At 37.1% G+C, this 22,290-nt stretch overlaps 2 protein-coding genes across 5 annotated transcripts in view; both read right to left on the bottom strand.

Annotated features, from left to right (window-relative positions):
• Positions 1-22,290, bottom strand: part of LOC131041381 (uncharacterized) — a 145,608-nt gene that overhangs the window by 35,832 nt on the left and 87,486 nt on the right. For all 3 annotated transcript variants that reach the window (XM_057974432.2, XM_057974433.2, XM_057974434.2), the window contains 2 exons: positions 17,435-17,494; positions 10,877-10,995 (listed from right to left, as the gene is read on the bottom strand). In XM_057974432.2, coding sequence (XP_057830415.2) covers positions 10,877-10,995; positions 17,435-17,494 — 179 coding nt within the window. The remainder of the gene's footprint in view (positions 1-10,876; positions 10,996-17,434; positions 17,495-22,290) is intronic.
• On the bottom strand, positions 1,254-4,826 carry LOC131041382 (uncharacterized). 2 transcript variants are annotated; one of them, XM_057974435.2, is made up of 3 exons: positions 2,085-4,826; positions 1,752-1,967; positions 1,254-1,648 (listed from the first exon to the last, which is right to left on the bottom strand). In XM_057974435.2, exons 1-3 carry the CDS (start codon positions 2,452-2,454, stop codon positions 1,413-1,415), a joined length of 822 nt encoding a protein of 273 aa, XP_057830418.2. In that variant the 5' UTR covers positions 2,455-4,826; the 3' UTR covers positions 1,254-1,412. Both variants share the same exon structure in this region; 1 of them encodes a protein (XP_057830418.2).

Below are 22,290 nucleotides of genomic sequence, written 5' to 3'. Positions count from 1 at the left end.
GCACAAAAGAAACTGAGAATTGAAGGAGATATATCTAGATTCACATCTATCATGTCTTCCTCTTTTGTGCAATCCAAACCAATGAGCGTATCAAAACAGAGTGGAACACTGAACAACTTTTGGAAACGAGTAGAGATACAGCAGGTGGATGATGCAGTTGCTGATTCGTTTTACACGAGTGCTATTCCATTCAATGTTGCGAGAAATCCACATTTTCGTAATGTAGTTCACAAAATTGCAAAGTTTGGCAAAGGGTACACACCCCCAGGTTCAGAGGCTATCAGGACAACTCTTTTGCAGAGGTCAAAAGATAGAGTGACTGAGAAAATAGCTGATGTAAAAGCCACTTGGAAGGAAACAGGTTGCACTATATTGAGTGATGGATGGTCAGATATGTGTCAAAAACCATTGATTAATGTTTTGGTGTCTTGTCCTGAAGGCGTTGTGTTTTTGAAAGTCATTGACACCATGAACCACAAGAAAACTTTAGAGTATATTTTTCAAATATTAGAGGAAGCCATTCTTGAAGTAGGGATGGAAAATGTGGTTCAAGTGGTAACTGATAGTGCAGCAAATTGTGTGGGAGTTGGGAGACTCATTGTAGAGAAGTATGCATAGAGATATTGGAGCCCATGTGCAACCCATTGTCTCGATTTATTGCTTCATGACTTGGCTAAATTCTCATGGGTAAATGAAGCTATTCATAGAGGGGGAGCAATTGAAAATTTCATACGGAATCATCGTCTCACATTGAGTATTTATAGGCAGCATGCATCAAAGGAATTGTTGAGGCCTTGTGAAACAAGATTTGCTTCATATTATATCACTTTGAAAAGAGTGGTTGAAGAAAAAGTAGCTTTGAGATCTGTTATTTGTTCCAATCAGTGGGAAAGTTCAGTGCTTTCTAAAGGCCCTAAGGGGAAGAACATAGAGCAAATCATCCTAAACAGCAATTTCTGGGAAAGTGCAGCAAAAGTTTTGCTTGTATGTGAACCAATTGTTGATGTGCTTTGTATCAAGGAAGCAATAATCGTTTGGGGAATTAGTCAGCAAAACAAAAGCAGAAGATTTTTTCAAAAAATCGGGACAAAATCAGATTTACAAAAAAACGTAAAAAATTGTAGAAAAACAATCAAAAACTACTTTTTTATATATTTTAGGGCATTTCCATAGCATAGAGATATTGTAGGCAAATAAAATAGACACTTGAACACATGAATTGCAGGAAATAGATTTCTGCTGTTTATATTCATATCACTGATTACGTTGCACAAAATATACAACACCATAAATAATATCTAGATGGTGATAGATGTCAAAATGTCAATTACAATATAGTTTGTGACTTTGAACAAAGTCAACTTGTAAACTAAGTACAAAATTCCAAAATATCAAATGTAGACAATGACGTGCTAGAGGGCAGGAGGCCCTGATGATGAAGCTCTCGGGTGAAAGTCTCTCCTAATTCGTTCAACCCATTGAGGACCAAAGTTGGCTTGCCTCATGATATCAAAATCTTCAATCTCAAATGGACGATCAGCAACAACATCATCATCATCATCATCATCAACACCAACATTAGCAGCAATCAACTCACACTCTGGATATATCTCATCGAGGTCAATTGGCAAGCCATCCTCAATAGTTCCTGATTTTGCCCATGTAGAAATTAGTGCTTCCCTTACAAGTGAAAAACACAATGAATAGTGAATACAATTTAAAAAACTGCAACTATATATTAATATTCTCACCTTGAGCTTTCCTTATCTTCAAGCGGAGGTTGTGATGAACAGATACCAAGTCATTCATCCATTGTTGTGATAGGCAGTTGCGTTTCTTGGAATGTATGTGTTCAAAAACACTCCACTTACGCTCACAAGTTGATGAGCTGCATGGTTGGCTCAAAATGCGCACTGTCATCCACCTTAAATTTGATATTTCGTCTCCAAAAGAGGCCCACCATGCAGCTGAAAAACACATTGTATAGAGATGATATTGTAAGACTAAGAATATCTTATAATCTTGTGAGCCTTATTGAGCAAGTTGGCAAAATAAAGAGATTGTCAAAAGTTTATAGACTCTACCTGGTTGAATGGTCTTTCTGCTTTGTATAGCAGCCCTAGAAGAGAGAAAACCCTTAGAATTCTTGTACACTTCCAACTCTATCGTAGTTGCATCAATTTTTTCCAAGTCAGGAAACATTTTTTCCATGCACTTGAAGAAGCCTTGTTTGATCTCAGCATCAATTTCCATGAAGTCGGTCTTATAGAATAACAAGGGATTGAGCAAGTATCCCGTAGCATGGAGAGGAGTGTGCATTTGCCCATCCCATCTCCTATCAGTTATGTCCCACAATGGCATATACCTGTCCCTGTTATTTTCCATCTTACTCCTTATCACCTCCTTGCCCCTATCCATGGCCTCATACACATCCCATGGGGGGTTTTTCCCCATCCACTAGTCTCAAGACTTTTACTAAAGGTTCTAAAAATTCTACAATATGTTAAATAGATTCCCAAAAGGTGGTAGAATACATATACTCTGCCATTGCTATGCCATTTGCTTGAGTTGTGAAGTTAAACTCCATCCACTCAACTGAAACAAACATTCGCCTCAAATTACCTTTTTGTTCACATAATGTTTGTAATGCAAGGAAATATGTTGCAAATCTTGTCACCCCTGGTCGAACTAGCTCATTGCCTCCTGTGAAAGAGTGCATTATAGCTAAAACCCTCGTGTGATTATAAACAAATTTGGTAACCTTGTGAGCCTTTTGAAATGCCGCCTTAACCCACTCATTTTTTCCAATGTCCTCTAGGGTTAGATCAAGGCGATGTGCTGCACATAGTGTAAAAAACATGGAAGGGTATTTATCTGTCAGAAGTCTCCCTGCAGCAACACGAGCAGCAGCATTGTCTGTGATAAATTAAACCACATTTTGTGGCCCTACATCCGTAACTACCACATCATACATCTCAAACAATGCATTTGTGGATGCATCCACAGATTTCAGAAAAACAATGCCAATCTCACAAGAGACAAGGAAGTTAATGAGAGTTCGGTTCCTTCTATCTGTCCAACCATCTGACATGATAATGCAACTAGTTCTAGCCCACTGTAACCGATGTTGTTTAACAATATCTTGAACATCCTCTATTGCATCTTTCAGCATACCAACCCTCAATGACTCATAAGATGGGGCTTGAAACCCAAGTCCTACAGCTGCAATAGCATCTACCATGGGTTGCCAATATGGATTTCTGGAAGCATGGAATGCCATGTGAGAGGAGTACCAAAAATTACCAATTGCCTTGTTTGCTTGTTCAGTGACAGTTTTCCTCCATCCTGTACTCTCCAAAGTGGTTTGTGATCCTGGTGTAGTACGAGGTTGGAAGAAAGTATTAATGTTTCCTCCACCTGTGTTTGAGCCACGTGCTACAGAATTAGGTGTTGACCCACATTCCCTAAAACTCCCATCTTCGCCATCCTCCTCACCCAAATGGTTCGTTCTGGGATTTGCAGAACTAGAACCTAGTCCAACCCCAATTCTTGCCTTTTTGGCCTTACTCTCAGCAATCCCGTCAAGAGATTGTTTTGCCTGATACGAGACATCTGCAGAGCATGCTTTGCATATCACGGTGTTATTTCCTCGTTCTTTGGACAAATGCCATTTGAAACGATAAATTCCACCACTAATCTCTTCTAAACACCAATTGCACTTGACCTTCGTGCTACCAGGAATTGTTGTGCAATGTGTCCATGCAAAGTCTTTTTGAGGTGGCATTCTGATCAAGAATCAGATCTGCAAAAATATTTTAATTCAATATTTAATGGCTCCCCAACAAGTTAGATAAATGGTTTCAAAAGGGGCATTCTTCACATCATAAAGTTCTTTTATTGATTGATTATCACTTGCCAATGCAAAACAGAGCAAAACAAATTTAATATTTAGAACAACCAGATTAAAGAAAAGTTCAAAATGAAAAGACAACTAATGTTAATATTGCAGATTAAAAAAAGACAGAACATGTTATCCCATAAGAGACTACTAATGTTAAAGAGAAGACCAAAAATGTTTTAACTATATTTTTTGTGTTCTGAGACAAAATGTTTCTCTCTTTTTGTCTTCCAAGCATATGTTCACCTATCCCCTTTAATTTGGTACCACATATGCATGAAGTAGATAAAAGACAAGCAACTACTGTATCTGGATTGGGAATCACGGTTCCATGGTTGAAAAATATTTTTGTCAAATTAGCTGTATTTACAAGGGATGAACGTATGCCTTATATTTAAACAAATTGTTTTCGGTTGAAATTGCAACAGTTTCTACTCTGAAATTTACAGTTTTGAGTATTTTTCAACCAATAAAGAGAATTGAAAAGACAACCAATGATGATCAACAGATATCAAAGAACCACATGCAACTCATATCTGCTGTTTTCTTATCTTTACAACCATCATCACACCCAGATTTCAATCTATTAATTAAAGACAATTTGTTTGAATCAGATTTCAGTCTATTCACCGAAGACAATTTGTTTGAATCAGATTTCAGTCTATTCACCCAAGACAATTTGTTTGAATCAGATTTCAGTCTATTCACCGAAGACAATTTGTCTGAATCAGATTTCAGTCTATTAAGTATAGATAATTTGTTTGAATGAAATGTCAGTCTGTCAAATAAAGAAGACAGTTTATTTGAATCAAATTTCAGTCTCTTAACTAAAGACAGTCAGTTAATTTGAATCTGATTTCAATCTATCAACTTAAGACAATTAGTCTAAATCAGATTTCAATCTATCAACTCTGTGAGGCTTCTTAATAGTAATGTAATACTGTCCAACTATGGCTTACAATTCCATTCAACTAAATCGGTAAAGACTTTGAAAAAGAAAATAAAAATTAAGTTTGAGAATAAATATTCAAAGCCTTAATCTAATATTTTAGTTATTATAAATAAACCTAAAACCTCCAAATGATCTATCATTTTACATGGTTCTTCAAATCGAGAAGTAAAGCATTAAAAAAATGAAATGGCATCAATAGACTATTTTCTTGTTGTTTTTCGGTGAAAGATAAGTGATTGGATTTATTATTTATTTTAGATTATTTTACTTTCTTCCTAGCTCTATTTAAAGATGTTGATAACAACTGTTTACAAAGCAAAGTATGAAAAAACAAAACTGTTTAATATAAAATCTTCTGCCTAAACCAGACGAATACGTTAGGCAGATATCATGCCAATAGTATTGTCAACAAAAGAAATCTATTTTATTATTTCTAAAAAGTCCAACCTTTATTGCAGGTTGCTACGCCTCCTCACTGTTGCGTTGCAACACTTCAGCTTGTCGCGATTTTCAAGCAACTTCTCCTCATAGTCGCGTGTTCTTTCTGCAACTCCCTCACAATCCCATGTTCTCTCTGCAACTCCCTCACAAACCCGTAATTTTATAGACTTTTTGCCTCTGCTTTTCACATGTTTTCGTGGGAATTTTTTAGGGTTTACGAGTTTTTTAAGTCACGATTTTTTACGCGATTTTTCGGCATTTTTTGGGGGGTTTAATCACGTCTAATCGTGAAAAAATCCTTGACCAACGATCAACGATTTATACAGCCGATCGGAGGGAAAAAATCAGGAATGTTGCCGATTGCCGATTAGTCACGATTAATCGCGTCTAATTGGTGATTATTGCTTCTATGCTTTGTATGGTTGATGGTGACACTCCTTGCCTTGGCATGCTTTATGAAAGCATGGACCGGTGTAAGGAATCCATTCAAAAAGCACTAAATAATGAATTGGCATAATATATGCAGATATGGGAGACAGCTGATTGCTGATGGAAAATGATGCACACACCTTTACATGCAGCAGCTTGCTTTTTGGAGCCTAAGTTGTTTGCTATTGATAGAAGGGGTGATAATGAAATCATGGCAGGGCTTTACCAAGCCATTAGCAGGTATGTACCAGATCCAGAAATTGCAGCACTAATCAGAGATCAAAGTTGGCAATACAAGAGAGGAGAAGGGATGTTTGGAGGGGCAGAAGCCAAATATGACTCGCCATGTATGCCTGGATATAGATGGTGGATCACTTATGGATCATCAACTCCTGAACTGCAAGAGTTTGCTATTCGAATTTTGAGTCAGGGAGCAAGTTCATCAACTTGTCAGATGAACTGAAGTTGCTTTGACCACATCCATTCCAAAAAGAGGAACAAATTGTTGACTGGAAAGTTGGGAGATCTTGTCTATGTTCGCAGCAATTTGAAATTGCTGATGAACAAATCAGCAAAGAACACTTCTTTAGAACAAACTCTCGAAGGCATGAGCCTGACTTTGCAGATGATGAAGTGAGTAGTGATACAGATGATGATGATTTGGCATCCCAACCAAGTGCTCTTGATGACGAGTTATTTTAAAGTTCTAAAGTCTTTGACTGTTATTGTACCTTTTTGACAAAAGAACATCTTTGCAATCGTGAAAGCATATGTTTCCTATGGTTTATATGTTATAAATGTGCCATCTTTTTGTAATGATTTCAAATCTATTTATCAATGTTAAACTATTTAGGCAATTTTATAGATATATTACATATATTTATTAAAAAAAATTAATAATTACATATAGCGAATTTAATTCGAATTTTATACATTTCGAATTTTTTCCTCATCAAACTTCATCCGAATTTCAAAGTTGTCGAACTTCGAATTCGAATTCGAACCTAGTGACTTAGGTGACAGTGATATAAATTTAGAAATTCCATTTAGATATTTTATTCTAATGATGTCAAGGTCTGGATATCAAATGGAACAAGAACAAGCTGATAGGATGAAAGCAAGAGGACAACAGATCTTTAATTTTCCATTAGCAACTCCCACCAGATCCTAGGCTTGTCCAACAAGGAAAAGGTGGGAAGTGCAACAAGATGGAGAGACTCAATAACAATTCCAAGCATGTTGTTACAGAGAAGAGCGGCTACCATAATATTTGTTTGTGGAATAAGCTTTGAGGTGGCCCAATCTATGTTGACTTGAAAACATGTTTTAAGCACTAGTAACAGAAGTTACAGAGAAGAGCGGCTACCACAATATTTGTTTGTGGAATAAGCTTTGAGGTGGCCCAGTCTACCAGCTGACAAGACTTGATAAGGGCCATTATGAATGCTCCATATCTTGTGGCTCACAGATGTTAAGGATCTATTGGTTAGTGAAATTAGTCAAGAATTTATTGGCTAGTGGAGATTAGTTGAGAATCTATTGGCTTGCATATGTTCCTCTTCAGAATGCATAGCAGCGACTATATTTTCAGATGACTGGACAAAACACAAGTGTAAGACATTAGTCAATGTCATTGATATGCTTTAGAGAGCTGAATACTACTTGGAGTAAATAAAGGACAACCACTCGCTATAGATATTTTGATAAATGTGATTAAGTGCCTTAGCACTTCCTAGGCAAGTGATTGTACACAGTGCACAACCTTGCGATTGTACAAGTATCATAGTGAAGAGAAGGTATAATCATATCTTTCAGGTTGCATGCATAGTACATAACTTGAACCACTTTTTGAAGAAGTTTGAGATTCAAAACCCAAGGATTGTAGAGATAATAGGGCAAATCAGTGATGTCACAAATTTGATACAAATTATCAACAATCTCAAGCAACCTTTTCCATTTCCCCAGTTGGATCTCTTGAAAGTAGCTAACACAAGATATGCCTCAAAATCCATATTGTGACCTCATGTAGAAATCAAATCTGCATTTTTAGACATGTTGGTGAGTGAGGTATGGACTATTTGGAGGCTATCAGATTCACCAAGAGGCTCATTGATTTGTAGCTTGGTAATTGATGATAAAAGCAAAATTGATTAATTTCAGCATCTAAACACTCCATTTTCTAATTTTTCTTTTCTTTAAGAGTTTTCCCATTTCCTCATATCCTGAAGTTTGGAAGAATGTCATTCTTGTTTTGAAGATGTATTTGCTTCTCCATTTTATCCATTTTAAATCTAAAAGTTCAAGTAATGCATGTTCTACCATGTTTGAACTTCAACCACAAATATGTAGAAACTTACAATCAAAAATATGACATTGAACATTAAACAGTCAAGTAGACTTTCTATTTGAATTTGTTCCCTAGAATCAGAGTGATGAGGAAGCAACAGACCGGAAGGAGCTAACCTTGAACCAGAATCTCTAAGGCATACAAACTCAACCGGTAATCCCTAATTCCAAAGATCCTTACACAACACCAAGTCAAGCAATGGTTCAATGACACCAAACAACACCTTGGGAAACCCAAAGGCTCCACTATATCCACTTACAGACAACTAAAACTTCACAAGTTCTTGTGTGACTACCCACACCCTTGCATACATGAGTGGGCTATTGCTAGGCTTTAGGGTTTGAATGGCCCACTTGACCAATTCAATACAACAATCCTTGGAGTGGTGTTATTACAACACCTTAACACAAATGAAACAGGATTTCATGGTTTAGATCCACCGGAACATCAATTTTGTCTCACTCGCCCACAACCGGTTGCAATTAGGCCTCCATTTGAAGGAATCGGGTGATAACTTTTGACACCCTGAGGATCTAAGCAAACAAATTATATTTTCAGATACCCTTTTGGGAGTTCTCAACAATATCTCAGTTTCCGGTACCAGATCGACTTGCAGATATTCCAACAGATACTACACTAACAGACCTAATAGAGCTACTAGACCTATTTGACTGAACGCCTTCCACAAACTGGTTTGGTTCTCCTAATGGGTGACCATCTCTGACCATGAAATGTTATGTAAACCTCCAAAGCACTCTTCTACCACATTCAAACCCTTTTTCAGTGCTCTACCACTCAATTCTCACACACTGCACTCATCAAACCGTTCTGTCACATAGAGATGCCAGACCTAGGGTTAGTTCTCCATCCTCTTCGCCCTGTTGTATCCTCCTAATGGCTTTTGGAACTGACATATGATACAGTGGCCTATCATCTCCTATAACGGCAGAGTGTTCAGTTAAGGATTGATAGGCCAAAACCCATTATTACAGTCAAACCCTAGGGGTTTAAGGGTTTTAGGCTACCCGACATAGATTTGCTTGTAGAATGGGGCAGCCATCACTTTAAGACTTCACACTGAAAGAAAAACAAAGGTAAAATGATCTAGTTACAAGAACTATGCCATGAGCATTCTTGCCAATCCACCTTCAGTATGCAATCAATAGAAATTAGACGGTTTTTCCGAGTTCCCAACAAATCTGATGCTTCAATTTCCTTTCCAAATCAACCAACATACATCCTTCGGTGTTTGGGGCCTTTAAAGATATCTCCCAAATGACCACAACCTCCTCCAACTGTTTTTCAAACTGACTGACCATTGGAGAATCACGACTTACAAAAAGTGCAAAATTGTCATGACAACAAATTGAGAATATGACAACTTTTGCGTAATCCAACCAACTTAGACTCTAGACTATCATAGTCCCCCAAAATGATTACATTTGATTCTAAAACATCAAAAACGACTCAAATAGACCTGTGGTCACTTGATCCCTCAATTTAGACCATTGTGAACCTTATTGACTCAATTTGCTCTACCAGACCCTAGATGACAATTTGACCCAAACATGGACAAACTTGTCACACTCCTAGGACATTGAATTACAAAAAAGGACCCATAGGGTCTTACTACATTCCTTCTAGGCAAAAATAAAATCATCTTGTTCTTGGTTCATGCCTTCATAGGTAGGTGCTCCTGCACCACAGAGCCCAATTGGACACTCCTCTTATCCTCGTAGTTCTTCTGTATCAGGATAATTTAATCATTGTCCGTTATGGGATTATGCTTTATGGGCAATAATATGATTGTCAAGCAAAATTCGGATCCATCTAAATTGCTAATCAATTGTTTAGCCTTTTAATTGAAAACAATTGATGGAACAAAGTTGACAAAATTTCCTTATCCTTAGAAGATTAATTTGCAAGACCACTTTAATGGAAAACAGTAGACTGCAATGGCCATACGCTGTTGGAAAGATACTGGGAATTGAAAAACACATACTATCTATTCCATTCAATTAATTGCAAGGATAGTAAGATCTGTCCTTTCTCTACAAATCCAAACAAACACCTATGTTTTTGAAAAATGAAATGAAAGCACAAGCTGATCACATCCAGCAAGTAAATACAGGTAAAATGACAGATAGCTTAACATTATTTAATAAGTAAGAATTTGACTACAGAACATTCGGTTAGATGATTGTGATGGAAGATTCTCAAGCCTGTGAAATAGTAGATTGAACAGAACATCAAGCCAAGTCACAGCAGATTCTTGAGAAGGTGGCTGTTGGTGAGCCCTCAAGATAGTTTGCTCACTCTTCAATTATGACATTAATGTAGGTCAGCATGATTTAGAAAACTCATGATTTTAATTTCACTTTCATATCAGTGACATAGAAAGTTCTGGTGTTGGGATGGCACTATCCTAGGATGCACCTATGGGCTATTTCTATATCAAGTGATCAAAGCATGAACAAATATTAAAGTGGAAAAATTCACATTAACTGTAAGAACCATATGCAAATTCTACTTTACAGAAAAACACAGTACCACTTTAACTTTGATATGCATAGTTCCTCGAAGCACTTCAAAGATAAATCAGAATCTGTTGTAAATTCATGTCCAAATAAACTTGCACTTTCCTTAACAGAGTAGTAAACTTTTCATTATAAATGTTGCTGAAGTATTTTTGTACTTTATCATTCTGATTTGCATCTTAACCAGTATGGTTACACCTTCTGTTGAAGAAAATGAGGGGAATAAAAATGGTGAACATGTTATTTAAGTATGAGAAACACTGAGAACTAACTTGACCGACTGCCGACCAAAAATTTGGACGCAGAAGCAAAACATTGGCCATGATAAAATCAGAAACACTGCCCACCAAAATGTCAAAAATCCTCCACCCAATCCAGCATATAAATAAACCTGTGCAACATAAATGCTTTTGTTCAGATGTCATCCAGGAATCAATTTTAAAGAGCAGCTTCCATAATAAGTAATAACAAGATGCGAGAATCATTTAGCTCATCTGCACATGCTCATAGAAAAACAGCGGGTTGTTTTGAATATCCTAACATTGAAAAATAGCAAGGTATCCCATGTGTTGACTTACCCGTCCACCATAAATGGACTGCTGATATTTACAGCATGTATAGTTTCCCTATGCCTCTTTAAATAGGCACATGTCCACATTCAAATGGATAGTTCTAGCATGCATACACAAATGCATTACTAATCTTATATATTTGGGGAAGGTATTGAAGTCAATTGAGCACACAAGCAAGTTACAGTTAAATAACAATAAATTTAGAAGACCACAGCACGCAGCTCCTGTTAAGGCTCAAAAAATAACAATCAACTATGAAATTGTCACCAGTTTGCATTGCTTGATAATTAAAATGGCTCATGGCAACTAGATTGGATTAAAAAAAAATCCATATGACAGAGCAACAAGAGACTGGCTGGGTAGTAGAAATAACGAAAAGTAGCATCATGGCATAGAAAGCACATGATTTGATATTTAACATACTTTAATACCCCATCAAAATTGGATGAATTTGAACTACAAAATATAAATGAAAATCAGCAATAATGTGAATCTAAAAGAAAAATATCAATTAACAATAACTCCTCAAAGAAATTATCAATCTTAAACAACAAAGAGGTAGATCAGTTACAGTTAAACTAAATTACCATGATACAGCTAAGGATATGAAGAGCAACACTTTTCAAGTCTAAATATGAAGTGGGATGCAAGAAGGTAAAAAATGTTTTTAAACATATAAAAATAAAACAAAAACCTCAAAATCCTAATTTTGGCATAAAATGTCCAAAATTAGTTCTCCAAACTAATTTTAATCACTAATTTCATCTTTCATTGCAATAAGGAGAGTGGCATAGCCTACAAGTTCGAGGTTTGAATTTGGATTCTTGGGTTATCTCTCATACAGAACAGTACAATTATTTATTTGGCCAGTCATTGACTGACAGTATGATGTATTTTAATTATAAATGTATAAATATTATTTGTCTTTTTGTTATTTTGAAGTAGCTGCAATAGCAGAAGATAACTTTCAGCCAATTCAAGCAACAAGAGTGAATATTTAACAAGTCGCAGTAAAAGCAAAAAGAATTCTAGTGATTTTCTATCTTTTGTTAGCTGGTTATTTTAGGGTTTAGAAGAGGTTGGGTTAGGATGGAGTGTTGTACCCACACAAAATTGTTCATATTATATCATGCTGTAAACCATAATTTGATCATTTCTCATTGATTGGTTAAATTCTAAGTCTAAAACTTGTCATTTGTCACCAGTAAGCCGTTTCTGAAATATCTGCTGCCAGCATTTGTTAATGTTTAAATCATCAATTCAAGTTAACACTTGCAAGCATGTTTACCGGGAGACACATCTCCTACCCCCTGAGACAATATTGGGTAGTCATGTCCTTAATGCTAAGAGAAGTGTGACAAAAGTATGCTATATAAAATTTGTGGAAGGGATGTGAGAGACTTGTGCAATACCAAGAGTGGTCCACAGTAATAGAGGAAGCAAAATTGGCAACAAAAAGTCAATCAGTGGAAAGGAATCTGAGGGGTGGTAGGTGGAAGAGTTGAAATAGAATTACAAGAATATTATTGCAACAATAGATTATGCTATTGTGAAGGACCAATATGGAAATCTAGAAACCAAGAAAGAAGGCATTTATTGTGAAAGGAGTAGTGGGTGAGTAACCATTGGCTAGCAGAAGTTGCAGTTGTGTGATGTCATTGATTACAAGGTAAGCCAAGGTGGTAGCATGGATGAGGACAGCGAATTCCCAATCTTAAGGGAAAACTAAGTGGATGTGTAGGGAAGACAAAAGGCAGATTATGTCTTATTACAGCAAACCAAGGAGGTGTTAATTGGAGGTAGTGAAGAAGAGCAAGATGGTCAACGCTTGGCAGAAGAGGACATGACATGACACAGACGTGAGCTGGACGAGGCTAAGGAAGAAGACCAAATCTTTTATAAAATTCCTGCAACAAGTGAGGGAGCACATGCAGTCTAAAGTATTATGAAAGAGGTTGGTTCTACCACTCAGCCTTTATTTGTGAGCACTAAGCTCACAAATCATATACCTGAGGTATCTGATGCAAGAGCATCCCTAGCCCATTTGCAATCTTGCAATCTTGTATCATCTAAAATTCTAGCAGCAGGTCATATGTTTTTTCCCCCTGTTTATTGTACTCCAAAGGAACTTATAGAATGTTTTGAGAACATCCTTAGAAGTTTGTTATAGAGTAAACAAGGATGGGCGAAGGGATCATCTGGTTCCCTAAGAAGTATGCACTCTTCCAAAGGAGTGGGGGAGATTGGGAATTCGAGACATAAGTGTTCAAAGAATGCCCACTTGCAGGGAAATGCATTGTAAGAACAAAATAATCTAGGGCCCCATGGCAGAAGCATTTGTGCAACAGAATGCTTGATTCACACCATTAACAAAATCAAGGGACACAAGCAACTCACCACACGAAGTCCTTGGAAAGCATGGTATGAAAACTAACTGCAATGACTGATACAAGCTTCCCCGAGATGTTGAAGGACATAGACAAAAAAGGATAATTGTCACCAATCCAAAGACTAAAATAACATTGTTTCGTGGAGTTTCAGGTACAGGGGACAAAGAGATGCCAGGGGCAGGTTAAAGGGATGGAGGAACCATGGACCCAAATTTGGAAAGGGAGCTTCAATAGGGAGGCAAAGGGGACAAGAGCACAAATGTTTCCCATGCAAATTTTACTCTTCACCTTCAAGACCACAAAGACCTTCAAGGTGCATGCCATTTTATAATTTTGTCACTATGTTTTCTATTTCTTCAACACTAAAGTCTCATTATTTTCTGACCAAATCTTCATTCTTCAAAGAATTAATGGTGAAGCTGGGGAATCCGACCACTATAACTGATGAGTACTGTGCTGTAATTCTTGAATCTTTTTATTTATTTTCTTCTCTAATTTTAGAAACTCCTTGCAGCAGTCAGCAGAAACTCAAACATTTATGAAAACTTGAAACATCACCATAACCCCATGCAGCCAACCAAATAAAAACAGTAAAAGCTGTTGTAACAGTCTATTTTTCCTCCAATATCATGTAAATTAAAACATCAAGTAATATATCTATTTAATAGTTAGATGGTATTGGCATAGTGTGATGGTCATGTTGTGGTGTTGTGGTTATTGCCACCAAGGTTCAAACACCGCTGGGGTGTTATTGCTGAGTGTTTATGTCGGGGATGTGGTCCCCAGTTTGTGACCTCACTGCTTCATAGCTCCAGGCCAAAAGCATTTACCCCTTTAAAAAAAAGGCATCAATTTCCAAGTGAGATATATCTTGTGTATAAATTACTTTAAAAACTTGCATATTTAGAAATTGTATTACAGATCTCACATATGTCTGCAATTAGGGCTAAAATATGCTGGTTTAAACTCTTCTCTATCCCTGCATATCTGCATGTTTTCCCAGAAATTGCAGCCATGGAAGTCTATTGACAAGCCTTCCACATCAAATCAGTACCTTTGATATAGAATGTCATGAAAGGTTGATAAATTTGAATTTCCTTTGGCAGGTGCAGCAATAGATTTTCCCAGACATATTACAGTGAAAGCAACATTTCAGTCATTCAAATATATGTCAGCACTAGCTTAAGCTGAAACTAATGTTTCCGCAACACAGTTTGTAGTCCCATGTGACATGTCACTTGAGTGGTATGATTGCCAATGTGAATTTTGAGCAAGCAAATTTTCGCATGAAACTTGCTTCAGGCAGAGGTCCAGGCTAGCTTCCATCAGTCACAAATTGTTTTGGGAGAACCACTCTTGGCATGAATCCTGTGGCAGCCAAATGTCTCACAGCCCGAATTCAAGGTACTTCACTGACACTCAAGGCACTCCCTGCAGATTCAAGAGACTTGACACAGGTGAACCAGGTCTTGGCTAAATCTAAGAAGTGGGAGACAAACTACACTAATATGAAGTAAACACTGTTGTTTTTTGTAACTAGGATAGGAAAATAAAAAGGATTCGGATTGCCTTAAGGCATCATCCGAATCCTTATAGGGCTGGGCCCTGCTTCATTAAGGAGGCGTGTAACTAGGGCTGGGCCCTATCTCTATGTGCACAAACTCGAATAGGGCTGGGCCCTTTATCTCCCACACGCCAAGCAACATGAAACATGTTCATCATATTATAGGGCCGACCCTATATCACTTCATGTAACGTGGTATAGCTTGGAGATATTTAAAAGTTGGCGCCAAGTTCTAGACATAGGCCAACTCAAATAGGTCATCTCCATGCATATAAAAGAAGACTCATTTGCCAAGCAAGATATTCATTCAGTCAAATAAGACCTAAGGCGAATTATCTCCTCCTGAGGAAGTGCGAATGGTGCGGCCCATGACTCTGCCTTTTGGAGCGCACTTGGTGTGCAGTGGTGCGGCCTAGGTGTGCACTCTTGGTGCAGGTTGGTGTGCACAGCTGGTGCAGACCCTGCAGCACATTTGGTGCACAGTGGTGCAGCCTAGGAGAGCACTCTTTAGTGCAGGTTGGTGCAGACATAAAGCGCAGCTTGGTGCACACTGTGCAGATTGGTGTGCACACTTAAGTGCAGATTGGTGCAGCCTAGATTGGTGCGACCAAGGTGCAGATTGGTGTAACTAAAGATGGAGAATGATACAAGATAAAGGTGCAGATTGCTGCGATTTGAATGTGCAACCTGAATGCAAAGTCAAGTGCAGATGTGAGTGTTGTCAATAGTGCAAATCGTTTGGAACTAATCTGCCCTTGCATATACATTCAGTTGACCTGAGATAAGTCTTCCTTGTAATTCTAAAGTTATTGATTAATTCACAATCAGATCCGAGGATCTTTCTTGCTAGGTTTTTCCTCCGAGAGGGAGGTTTTCCCAGGGTAATCTTGTGTTGTGTGATCCTCTATTTATGTGTTGTGTTTCTTGTTCTGTGCATCATTACTTTTCTGTTCATTTTGTTAATCTGATCACGAAAACTAACAAACACCACAAGCAAGCACACAATTCTTTTGCCTTCATATTCATAAATGGTAGTCCTATCAGCATGAGTGCCACCTATTGATGGTCATCCACTGCCCTCCTTCATTGAGGAAGTCCCTGCATTGGATTAGACCCTTCATTGAGGAAGCGCCAACTGTAGATAGCCATTGATGCCATATGTCAGGGAAAACTCTTTCTCAAGGGAGTGCCAACTATATATAACCATCCTACATCAAGGGAGTACCTTAAGGACCTTCACCTCCAAACAAAGTAGGAACTAGACAAGTTGGAACAACTACTTAAAGCAGAAACTATTAAGGTGACATACACAATTGAATTGGTCAACTATGTTCCACAAAAAGGAAGCTTCTCTTGCTTAGGCTACGCGTTAAGAAGTGGACAACAAAACTAAGAGGTCATTTGTAGATGGTATTGTGGTTGAAGATTCATGCAAATCAATTGCAACTAGGAGATGTATGAGGTCCCTTGACTAGTTTTCATCAATTGCGGTGGAGTACACAACTAACAAAGGTTAGGACAATATCGTAGCTCAAATCGATCACAATATTTATTTGTGAAACCGCATTTTATTTATACTCTGGAAGAATGGAAACTCAAAAGGCTCACATAGCTGCAGCCATTCTGCATTCCAAATAGTATGCAACCAAACCCACAAACAAATTTGATAAGAAATGGCAAGGTCTATTTTTTTCAGTTCAGTGAAATATCAGATTTGACACAACCTCATTTTGGGATCAGCACAGATTTGTAACTTTAGAAGGCTATTCATAATAGGAATTATTGTTACAGATATTTTGTAAATACTTGTTAATCATTTTTTAATTTTCTGTAGATTGTGCACTAAAAATATCCAACTGTGCAGTCTTTACTCCGTTTTAGTTGAGCCCTAGGCATATTCGTTGAGTGGTACGCTAATTCACAGTTTGTGGGCAGATATAACTAATCTGAATTGAGTTTGCAATGGAATATGCTTCATATGTATGGTTGATTGTAGAATTTGAAAACGTTAGACATGGTATATCTGACTGCATTTGATTAAAATCACGGACAACAATTCTATGTATCTTTCCTAAATTCAGTGACAATTCCTACCTTGATCTGCTTTCACAAAGCAGGGTAATGGGTTAAGTTTAAGAAAAGACAAGAGTTTTACCATTATTATTGTTAAAATAAATTTGTTTGAGCATAGGGCTAACAGCAAAGTAAAAAGAATAGAAACAAATTACTTCTTGTTAAAAGAATAGAAACAAAGTACTTCAAATAAAAAAAATAAAGATAATATAAAATCATAGAGTTACTCACTAGTGTTAATGAAGAATAGCATGCAACAGAACCCCAATGGCTCATCCAATCTAATGCCTCCTGCTCCATTGTAAGAAACCAAGGACAAATTTGATTAAAGAGTGAAGATACTTCAATCATGAACCATTTTTGTCAGGTCATTTCTCAAAGAATACACAAGTACATATCAATACATAACTATAAATAGATGTAGCAAAGTTAAGCATGTATATTTCCATCTTAGCTAAGCAAACTATCAACTTACTAATCTTTTCTGAAGAAGCAAAATAAGTGAAAATAAAAAAACTAATAATTCAAAATTTTGTATATATCCTGCTCAGGTAAGCAAAAGTACAAGACTTAAATCTGAATGAAGCTAGCCTCTCCTGCTATTAAAATCAGCCAACTGTAAGTATAATATAAATATTCTCCAATAGAAAAATGGGAAAAAATCATTAAAAGTAAAGCATCACCACGTGTGACAATTAATTCCAACTTCTTTGAACCATGAACAGTTCCTAGAACTCGAATGATGATTGAATAACCAACCACTAATGGCATATAAAGAATTTGATTATTCAATTAAGAAATATGATTAGATTCCTTTAGCTTAATTAAAACCACCTATTCATCCAATTTAAAAGCACAGTTTTCATTTTGGATTCTTTATGATTTTGGACTGGTGAAGCCAAGTGCTCAAATGAAATAATGTCATAATAACATAGAAGAGTGTAAATAGAACCAGGTTTCTTTTGTGATCTCCACATAAGATATGATAAGGTATTTGTATTTATAATGACTGATTGAACACATAGCGAATTGGTGCTTGTGTTAAGCAAAAGTGCATACCTATCAAAGAGATTCAAAAAATCAAAGTAATTTTTTCAAGGTTATTCCGAGGGTTAGCCATTAGACAAAAATCTACAAAATCAACAAAGTCATCCCAAGATCTATCTAGTACTAGCAATAGCATGTACAATCTTATATTTTGTGCTGCGCCCTTTGCTACTATATATATATTGCATCTCACAACAAAACTTTTGCACATCTTTGCACAAATCAAGCATGTGATAGATCTCCTCCAACATGGATTGTGCAATTAATTCTCTAGTGAGATTCTTATATAAGTGTGTCTTAGAGAATCAAGTTCACACTTTAGGAGGCTAGTGCAACGGCACATGTGGGAAAATATGGCAATATCTATCTCAAGGAAATTAGCACAAGTCATTATCACATTCTAGTGTACAAGTGTGTACCTAAGATTGAGGGCACACATCATAAAGGAGGCAAGTTCATTTTGGAAATTTAATTCTCAATGTATAGGTGCATGCCTAAAGGCGACGACGCACCTATACAAAGTAAAAATTGGATATATAAAAAAATCAGTGTACAAATATGTTTAGGGATGCACGAACAGGCATCACCAAAGGATTTTTCAAATTTCAAAAATTATGTTATCAAGTGTGCACATGGTGATGGGCACACACCTACAAAAGAATATCAAAAGTGCATGTTCAAAGTCCATTTTATAGCGAATTGATGCACGTGTTAAGAAAAAGTGCATATTTATCAAAGGGATTCAAAACATAAAAGTAAATTTTTCAAGGTTATTATGAGGATTAGCCATAATTAGACGAAAATCTACAAAATCAATAAAGTCATCCCATGGTATATCTAGTACTAGCAATAGCATGTACAATCTTATATTTTACACTACACCCTTTGCTACTAGAGACATTTTGCATCTCACAACAAATCTGTGCACGTCTTTGCACAAGTCAAGCAAGTGATGGCTCTCCTCCAACATGGCTTGTCTTATCACTCTTGAAGTGGCCTCCCAATCCATCATTGTGGAATTCCCTAGTGAGATTCTCCCTTGTTGAACTTCATTGGATAAAAAACTACTATTTTCAAAATAGATATCCCCCTTTGCACAATGTAATTGGACATTTTTCACCCCACATGGCTCTATGCCTATCTTCCATGCACCTACAAATTTTGGATCTGCCAAATACAAATCTTTCATTCCTTCCATGTGTAATAATTTAACAATCATTGTGGACAACAAAACATGCATCTTGCCCAAACCATTTGCAACTAGATTTGACTTCTTAGACATATGTTTCAACACATAGGAATAACCTTGTGAGTACTCTGCATATATCATGTCTTTGGTTCAACTTCTCTTGGTTATTAATGTACTACAATCTATGATGGTCTATGTACAATACAAACTCCTTGAGCAACATGTAATGCATCCACTTTCACAAAGCTTCAACAATGATATGGAATTCGAATTACACACACCACTTCTTCCTATCATCATTCAACTTCTAGCTGAAGAATGTAATTAGTTTTATGTCCTAGCTAAGACAATGCACCTATCACATTTTCATTGGTATCACAATCAACTTGAAAAAATTAATTAAAGGCTAGGAGCACCAACACAAGCTCCTCTTGTTATAAACTCTTGGCTATGGAAATAGTCTAGTCAAACTCATTCTTCCTCATGCAATAAGTTAGCAGCACACAAATATCACTAAATTTTACAATGAACTTACTGTAAAAGCTTACCAACCAAAGGAAACTTCTCACTTTTGCAACACTCCATAGTACCAGCCATTCAAGTATTGAACACCTAAGTTGGCCTAATGATGGAGAACTTGTACTCTTGAAAGAGAGGTCACAAGTTCAAATCTTGCAAGAGGTAGGGTATGTGCACCTCATTTGTAGCATAGTTAGGTGCATGTTGCATGGAGTACGAGGTAGTCCCATATTACTATAAGGCATTTGTAGACCCAAAAACAAATTGCCCAATATAGTGGACTATAGAAATATCCATCTCAAAATATCACAAATGCCAAGTATGCCAATTTAGCAGGTTCATAGAGAAAACCTTGATTTGTTCCTAACTTTTCATTATGGCTCTTGCAAGCCTATTCTCTACACTGTCTACAGTGACTTCCTCATCAATGTCAACGTTTATTGCTCGATGAATAGCAACATCCTCTCTCACATATTCATTGATGTCCTTTGGCATGGTTTCTCTTCTTTGCATGATCTTGATAACATTGAGCCTTACCTAAGGCTCTCATCATATGTACAATACCTACCCACTTGGTTCTTTCCTACTCTTCTTCCTCTATGAGCTATTGCTCCTCTAGTCCCCCTATAATGCAACAAATGTACAAATGTACTTTGTTATAGAGATATTACAACACACTTACAATCTCAACTCCTCTAATACCAAATGATGAAAGTGATAAAAGGTTCAAATGAACAACTTGTTCACAGTTGCACAAAGTTACACAAAAATAGTACAAGAGAAAGGAGAACAAAAAAGAATCCAAAAATAGTTTCTGTTGTATGTAGAAGAATTATATGCCATGTGGGCCACTCCAAAATGTATTAGCCCATCCAACCTATACTACCCAACAAACATTATTCAGCCTACTTGAAAAAACTCTCTACACTGCCCTTTGTTAAGCATGGCTATTCCTATGATCCTTTTTCAGCAATGACTTCAGCCATAACTCTTGCTACAAATTCAACAAAATAATTTTTGGTTGTCTTTTATGAAGGAAAATTTCCACTTCTATGCTAATGCAATGACACTGCATTTTTTCCACAAGTATGGGAATTGAAAGGTCTCTCCCGAATCTCTTGTCTATAACCAAAGCTTCAAGATCTCATGAGACTTCACTTTCCATCTATGCGTCTACTGGTTCTTGGGTCATTTGTGGAACACCTTTGTATGCCACTTGCACATAACTATGAATGTGCACAATCAAACATAACCAGCAAGATGTTTCTCATTTTCTACTTGTCAACCTATAAATGGCTTATGTTAGGTCTCAAAATCACTAACCCACTTCCCAGAGTTGTCAACATATAAGTGAAATCTGTTCATCAACAGAACTATAGAGGATTAAAAAACTAATTCTACAAGAGTGGGTTTGATCTCTTACACTTTGATCTCTTACACTTTGAGCTCAACTTTGAGCCATAAATGCAGGTCGGTAGAAAAAACACGACGATGAAGAAAAAACATGTTATGTGCATGAAAAACACTTTCTAGGCATCCTTGGTGAGGTATCGAGCTTTGGTCTATACCTACACTATGAAGAAAATCATTAAATTTCACGTAGCCCTGAACAAGCCTAACCCTGTCAATCATCGGCCTTTGAACCCACCTCAAACCTCATGCCAAACACTTGAAGCGAAAAAAAAAAATGACAAGCCAAAGAGGATCCTTCCATTGGTCATCGACCTTCGGGCCTACCGACACCTCATGTCACCTATTCAAATGACCAAGAACATTAGCGAACACCATCACAACCATATCTCCATCTGTCGGGTCATGGACTTTAGGTCCAGCACATAACATCTAAAAATTGAGCAAATGAACAAGAATAACAGCGACATAGCAAAATGCCTTCCCCATCAGGCCACAAGGTTTGGGTCTGATGTCCACTTTTGCCAAAAAAGTAATCAGAGAAGGGAGGGCCAAAACACCAAAATACTGAAACACTAATTCGCCCTTGCACATCCTTGACACCTTGATAAGTGTCACAATTACCAGTGACACCTTGACACTTTACAGCCTTGGCACCAAAGAAGCTTGGCCAAGAGCTTCACACTCACCAACCATTCTAGACTCGAAGGCATCTAGGAATGATCATAAAGGATACAATTTCAGCCACACAACAACTAGAGCACCAAATTCAAGACATCATTAGAGGCAGTGATGTTTTCTCATTTTTCACTATTTTTTTAGAGTCACACTAGCATTCCCGATATCACGCAGCTAGTCTACATCTTTTCATCACTAATTGCCCTATTTTTCATCCTTTCTTGGGGCCAAACTCTTCACTTAT

Source organism: Cryptomeria japonica, chromosome 3 (assembly GCF_030272615.1).
Source record: "Cryptomeria japonica chromosome 3, Sugi_1.0, whole genome shotgun sequence".
Taxonomy (NCBI): domain Eukaryota; kingdom Viridiplantae; phylum Streptophyta; class Pinopsida; order Cupressales; family Cupressaceae; genus Cryptomeria; species Cryptomeria japonica.
This window is presented reverse-complemented; position numbering and strand designations above follow the sequence as displayed.

Coding starts and splice junctions, on each gene's coding strand:
- LOC131041382 (XM_057974435.2), bottom strand. CDS start 2,454: ATGGGGAAAAACCCCCCATGGGATGTGTATGAGGCCATGGATAGGGGC. Junction 1,968..2,084: donor CAGAAAGACCATTCAACCAG/GTAGAGTCTATA, acceptor TGTGTTTTTCAG/CTGCATGGTGGGCCTCTTTT. Junction 1,649..1,751: donor GAAGATAAGGAAAGCTCAAG/GTGAGAATATTA, acceptor GGGCAAAATCAG/GAACTATTGAGGATGGCTTG.